The sequence below is a fragment of the Salmo salar genome, chromosome ssa11 (genome assembly GCF_905237065.1).
Source record: "Salmo salar chromosome ssa11, Ssal_v3.1, whole genome shotgun sequence".
NCBI lineage: Eukaryota > Metazoa > Chordata > Actinopteri > Salmoniformes > Salmonidae > Salmo > Salmo salar.
Genome location: NC_059452.1, coordinates 109,347,375 through 109,353,362, shown reverse-complemented (window position 1 = coordinate 109,353,362; position 5,988 = coordinate 109,347,375). Strand labels below are relative to the sequence as shown.

General features: G+C 53.6%; 1 protein-coding gene across 3 annotated transcripts in view; it reads left to right on the top strand.

Annotated features, from left to right (window-relative positions):
• Window positions 1-2,701, top strand: part of pigs (phosphatidylinositol glycan anchor biosynthesis, class S) — a 30,599-nt gene extending 27,898 nt beyond the window's left edge. For all 3 annotated transcript variants that reach the window (XM_045690279.1, XM_045690280.1, XM_045690281.1), the window contains 2 exons: window positions 1,781-1,991; window positions 2,207-2,701. In XM_045690279.1, coding sequence (XP_045546235.1) covers window positions 1,781-1,991; window positions 2,207-2,485 — 490 coding nt within the window. In that variant the 3' untranslated portion in view covers window positions 2,486-2,701. The remainder of the gene's footprint in view (window positions 1-1,780; window positions 1,992-2,206) is intronic.
• The last annotated feature ends 3,287 nt before the right edge of the window (window positions 2,702-5,988 follow it).

The window sequence follows — 5,988 nt, the reverse complement described above, 5'->3', positions numbered from 1 at the left end:
CCGTAGCTCAGTTGGTAGAGCACGGTGTTCCCCGTAGCTCAGTTGGTAGAGCACGGTGTTCCCTGTGGCTCAGTTGGTAGAGCATGGTGTTCCCTGTGGCTCAGTTGGTAGAGCACGGTGTTCCCTGTAGCTCAGTTGGTAGAGCGCGGTGTTCCCTGTAGCTCAGTTGGTAGAGCACGGTGTTCCCTGTGGCTCAGTTGGTAGAGCACGGTGTTCCCTGTAGCTCAGTTGGTAGAGCACGGTGTTCCCTGTAGCTCAGTTGGTAGAGCACGGTGTTCCCCGTAGCTCAGTTGGTAGAGCGCGGTGTTCCCTGTAGCTCAGTTGGTAGAGCGCGGTGTTCCCTGTGGCTCAGTTGGTAGAGCACGGTGTTCCCTGTAGCTCAGTTGGTAGAGCACGGTGTTCCCCGTAGCTCAGTTGGTAGAGCGCGGTGTTCCCTGTGGCTCAGTTGGTAGAGCGCGGTGTTCCCTGTGGCTCAGTTGGTAGAGCACGGTGTTCCCCGTGGCTCAGTTGGTAGAGCGCGGTGTTCCCTGTGGCTCAGTTGGTAGAGCGCGGTGTTCCCCGTGGCTCAGTTGGTAGAGCGCGGTGTTCCCTGTAGCTCAGTTGGTAGAGCACGGTGTTCCCCGTGGCTCAGTTGGTAGAGCGCGGTGTTCCCGTGGCTCAGTTGGTAGAGCGCGGTGTTCCCTGTGGCTCAGTTGGTAGAGCACGGTGTTCCCCGTGGCTCAGTTGGTAGAGCACGGTGTTCCCCGTGGCTCAGTTGGTAGAGCACGGTGTTCCCCGTGGCTCAGTTGGTAGAGCACGGTGTTCCCCGTGGCTCAGTTGGTAGAGCACGGTGTTCCCCGTGGCTCAGTTGGTAGAGCACGGTGTTCCCCGTGGCTCAGTTGGTAGAGCACGGTGTTCCCTGTGGCTCAGTTGGTAGAGCACGGTGTTTGCAACGCCAGGGTTGTGGGTTCAATTCCCACGGGGGGCCAGTACAGGAAGAAGAAAAAAATGTTTGAAAATGTCTGCATTCACTACTTCCTGTAAGTCGCTCTGGATAAGAGCGTCTGCTAAATGACTAAAATGTAAATGTAAATGGTGTTCATTGTCCACTTATCAGTTTGGCCAAACTACCCCTCTCCCCCCTCTCTCCCCCTCCCCCCTCTCTCCCCCTCTCTCCTCTCTCTCCCCCTCTCCTCTCTCCCTCTACCCCCTCTCCCCCTCTCCCTCTCTCCCTCTCCCCTCTCTCCCCCCTCTCTCCTCTCTCTCCCCCCTCTCCTCTCTCCCTCTACCCCCTCTACCCCCTCTCCCTCTCTCCCTCTCCCTCTCTCCCCCTCTCTCCTCTCTCTCCCCCTCTCCTCTCTCCCTCTACCCCCTCTCCCCCTCTCCCTCTCTCCCCCTCTCCCCCTCTCTCCCCCCTCCTCCCCTCTCTCCCCCCTCTCCCCCCTCCCCTCTCTCCCCCCTCCCCCTCTCTCCCCCCTCCCCTCTCTCCCGCTCTACCCCTCTCTCCCGCTCTACCCCTCTCCCGCTCTACCCCTCTCCCCTCTACCCCCTCTCCCCTCTCTCTCTCCCCCTCTCTCCCTCTCCCCCTCTCCCTCTCCCCCCTCTCTCTCTACCCCTCTCTCCCCCCTCTCCCTCTCTACCCCTCTCTCCCCCTTCTCCCTCTCTCCCCCCTCTCCCGCTCTACCCCTCTCCCCCCTCTCCCGCTCTCCCCCCTCTCTCTCTCCCTCTCTCCCCCCCTCTCTCCCTCCCTCTCTCTCCCCCTCTCTCTCCCCCTCTCTCTCCCTCTCCCCCTCTCCATCAGGCTGATGTTGGGTGTCCAGTCGTCAACCCCTCCCCCTGGCTTCCTGGTTGGCCCGTGTGGCCCAGCGGGATTGGCTGACTGGGAGTTGGACCGCCTCCTGTGGAGTCGCAGTGTAGAGAACGTTGCAACGGCAACCACAACCATCACCTCATTGGCCCAGCTGCTGGACCAGATAGGAAACATCGTCATCAACGACAACATTGCAGAACAGGTCTGTCTGTCTGTCTGTCTGTCTGTCTGTCTGTCTGTCTGTCTGTCTGTCTGTCTGTCTGTCTGTCTGTCTGTCTGTCTGTCTGTCTGTCTGTCTGTCTGTCTGTCTGTCTGTCTGTCTGTCTGTCTGTCTGTCTGTCTGTGTGAAATAGTAGTCTTGTCTCACCATCGTCATGGTCTCTTAAGTTGTGATTGGCTGTTGTTCCTGTCTGTCAGGTGTCGGCGGCAGTTGCCTCTCTCCAGTTGGCTGTGGGTCAGCTGGAGGCGGGGAACCTGGGCCTGGCCCTGCAGTACAGTAAAGAAGCTATCCTCCAATCAGAACGAGCCTTCTTCGACCCCTCCCTCCTCCACCTCCTCTACTTCCCCGACGATCAGAAGTTCGCCATCTACATCCCTCTCTTCCTGCCCATGTGTGTCCCCATCCTGCTCTCACTGCTCAAGATGGCCGCCGAGGCCCGCCAGAGGCGAAGGGCGAGACAGGACAAGAAGGAGTGAGATGGAGTGAGATGGAGAGATCGGACCGATGAACGGGCCCAGTTGGTTCACTGATCCAACAAAGTGTTTAAAGGAAACTGTCTGGGCTCAGAAATGATGTTAAGACCGTTAGAAATACATGGGGCCGTATTGATCAACCTTCTCACAATAGGAGTGTTGATTTAGGATCATTTTTTCCCTTTCAGAACACAATGAATAAGATTATATGGACAGGGGGGGCCTGATCCTAGATCAACACTCCTCCTCTGATTATATGGACAGGGGGGGCCTGATCCTAGATCAACACTCCTCCTCTGATTATATGGACAGGGGGGGCCTGATCCTAGATCAACACTCCTCCTCTGATTATATGGACAGGGTGGGGACCTGATCCTAGATCAACACTCCTCCTCTGATTATATGGACAGGGGGGCCTGATCCTAGATCAACACCTCCTCTGATTATATGGACGGGGGGGCCTGATCCTAGATCAACACTCCTCCTCTGATTATATGGACAGGGGGGACCTGATCCTAGATCAACACTCCTCCTCTGATTATATGGACAGGGGGGGACCTGATCCTAGATCAACACCTCCTCTGATTATATGGACAGGGGGGCCTGATCCTAGATCAACACTCCTCCTCTGATTATATGGACAGGGGGGCCTGATCCTAGATCAACACTCCTCCTCTGATTATATGGACAGGGGGGGCCTGATCCTAGATCAACACTCCTCCTCTGATTATATGGACAGGGGGGGGCCTGATCCTAGATCAACACTCCTCCTCTGATTATATGGACAGGGGGGGCCTGATCCTAGATCAACACTCCTCTGATTATATGGACAGGGGGGGGCCTGATCCTAGATCAACATCCTCCTCTGATTATATGGACAGGGGGGGCCTGATCCTAGATCAACACTCCTCCTCTGATTATATGGACGGGGGGGGACCTGATCCTAGATCAACACTCCTCCTCTGATTATATGGACAGGGGGGACCTGATCCTAGATCAACACTCCTCTGATTATATGGACGGGGGGGCCTGATCCTAGATCAACACTCCTCTGATTATATGGACAGGGGGGGACCTGATCCTAGATCAACACTCCTCCTCTGATTATATGGACGGGGGGGCCTGATCCTAGATCAACACTCCTCCTCTGATTATATGGACGGAGGGGGGCCTGATCCTAGATCAACACTCCTCCTCTGATTATATGGACAGGGGGGGGACCTGATCCTAGATCAACACTCCTCCTCTGATTATATGGACGGAGGGGGGCCTGATCCTAGATCAACACTCCTCCTCTGATTATATGGACAGGGGGGGGGCTGATCCTAGATCAACACTCCTCCTCTGACTATATGGACAGGGGGACCTGATCCTAGATCAACACTCCTCTGATTATATGGACAGGGGGGGGCCTGATCCTAGATCAACACTCCTCCTCTGATTATATGGACGGAGGGGGGCCTGATCCTAGATCAACACCTCCTCTGATTATATGGACAGGGGGGGCTGATCCTAGATCAACACTCCTCCTCTGACTATATGGACGGAGGGGGACCTGATCCTAGATCAACACTCTCCTCTGATTATATGGACAGGGGGGGCCTGATCCTAGATCAACACTCCTCCTCTGATTATATGGACAGGGGGACCTGATCCTAGATCAACACTCCTCTGATTACATGGACGGGGGGACCTGATCCTAGATCAACACTCCTCTGATTATATGGACAGGGGGGGGACCTGATCCTAGATCAACACTCCTCTGATTACATGGACGGGGGGACCTGATCCTAGATCAACACTCCTCTGATTATATGGACAGGGGGGGACCTGATCCTAGATCAACACTCCTCCTCTGATTATATGGACAGGGGGGGACCTGATCCTAGAGCAACACTCCTCCTCTGATTATATGGACGGAGGGGGGCCTGATCCTAGATCAACACTCCTCCTCTGATTATATGGACAGGGGGGGCTGATCCTAGATCAACACTCCTCCTCTGATTATATGGACAGGGGGGGGCCTGATCCTAGATCAACACTCCTCCTCTGACTATATGGACAGGGGGACCTGATCCTAGATCAACACTCCTCTGATTATATGGACAGGGGGGGGCCTGATCCTAGATCAACACTCCTCCTCTGATTATATGGACAGGGGGGGGCCTGATCCTAGATCAACACTCCTCCTCTGATTATATGGACAGGGGGGGCCTGATCCTAGATCAACACTCCTCCTCTGACTATATGGACAGGGGGGGACCTGATCCTAGATCAACACTCCTCCTCTGATTATATGGACAGGGGGGACCTGATCCTAGATCAACACCTCCTCTGATTACATGGACGGGGGGACCTGATCCTAGATCAACACTCCTCTGATTATATGGACAGGGGGGGGACCTGATCCTAGATCAACACTCCTCTGATTACATGGACAGGGGGGACCTGATCCTAGATCAACACTCCTCTGATTATATGGACAGGGGGGGACCTGATCCTAGATCAACACTCCTCTGATTACATGGACGGGGGGACCTGATCCTAGATCAACACTCCTCTGATTATATGGACAGGGGGGGACCTGATCCTAGATCAACACTCCTCCTCTGATTATATGGACGGGGGGGGCCTGATCCTAGATCAACACTCCTCCTCTGATTATATGGACAGGGGTGGGACCTGATCCTAGATCAACACTCCTCCTCTGATTATATGGACGGGGGGGGCCTGATCCTAGAGCAACACTCCTCCTCTGATTATATGGACAGGGGGGGACCTGATCCTAGATCAACACTCCTCTGATTATATGGACAGGGGGGGACCTGATCCTAGAGCAACACTCCTCCTCTGATTATATGGACGGGGGGGGACCTGATCCTAGATCAACACTCCTCTGATTACATGGACAGGGGGGACCTGATCCTAGATCAACACTCCTCCTCTGATTATATGGACAGGGGGGGGCCTGATCCTAGATCAACACTCCTCCTCTGATTATATGGACAGGGGGAGGACCTGATCCTAGAGCAACACTCCTCCTCTGACTATATGGACGGGGGGGCCTGATCCTAGAGTAACACTCCTCCTCTGAACAGTGGTTGGAACCAAAATTATTTTCCAATCGTTCGGTTCCGAGCAGAACTCTGTTCTTTATGTTCCGGTGTTCCGGTGTTCTTTATGTTCCGGTGTTCCGGTGTTTTATATATGGTGCCTTTTCGTTCCTTTTTTTAAACTGTGAAATCAATATCTTTAACATTTAGAGTTAAATAAATGTATTCCCCCAATTAGCACCAATGTGTTTAGGCGATTACTAGCATTATAACTTCACCAAATTACAGAATTATATACTACACATTAGGAATATTTTGGGAATAAAAAAAATATAAAACTTTTATTAACCGGTTATCAAGATTTGAAAATAATGGTTCTGTTCCCGGGACACTAGAGATCCCTTTTCGTTCCCGGTTCTGTATTCGTTCCTCGGGAAAATGTCGTTAGTTTTC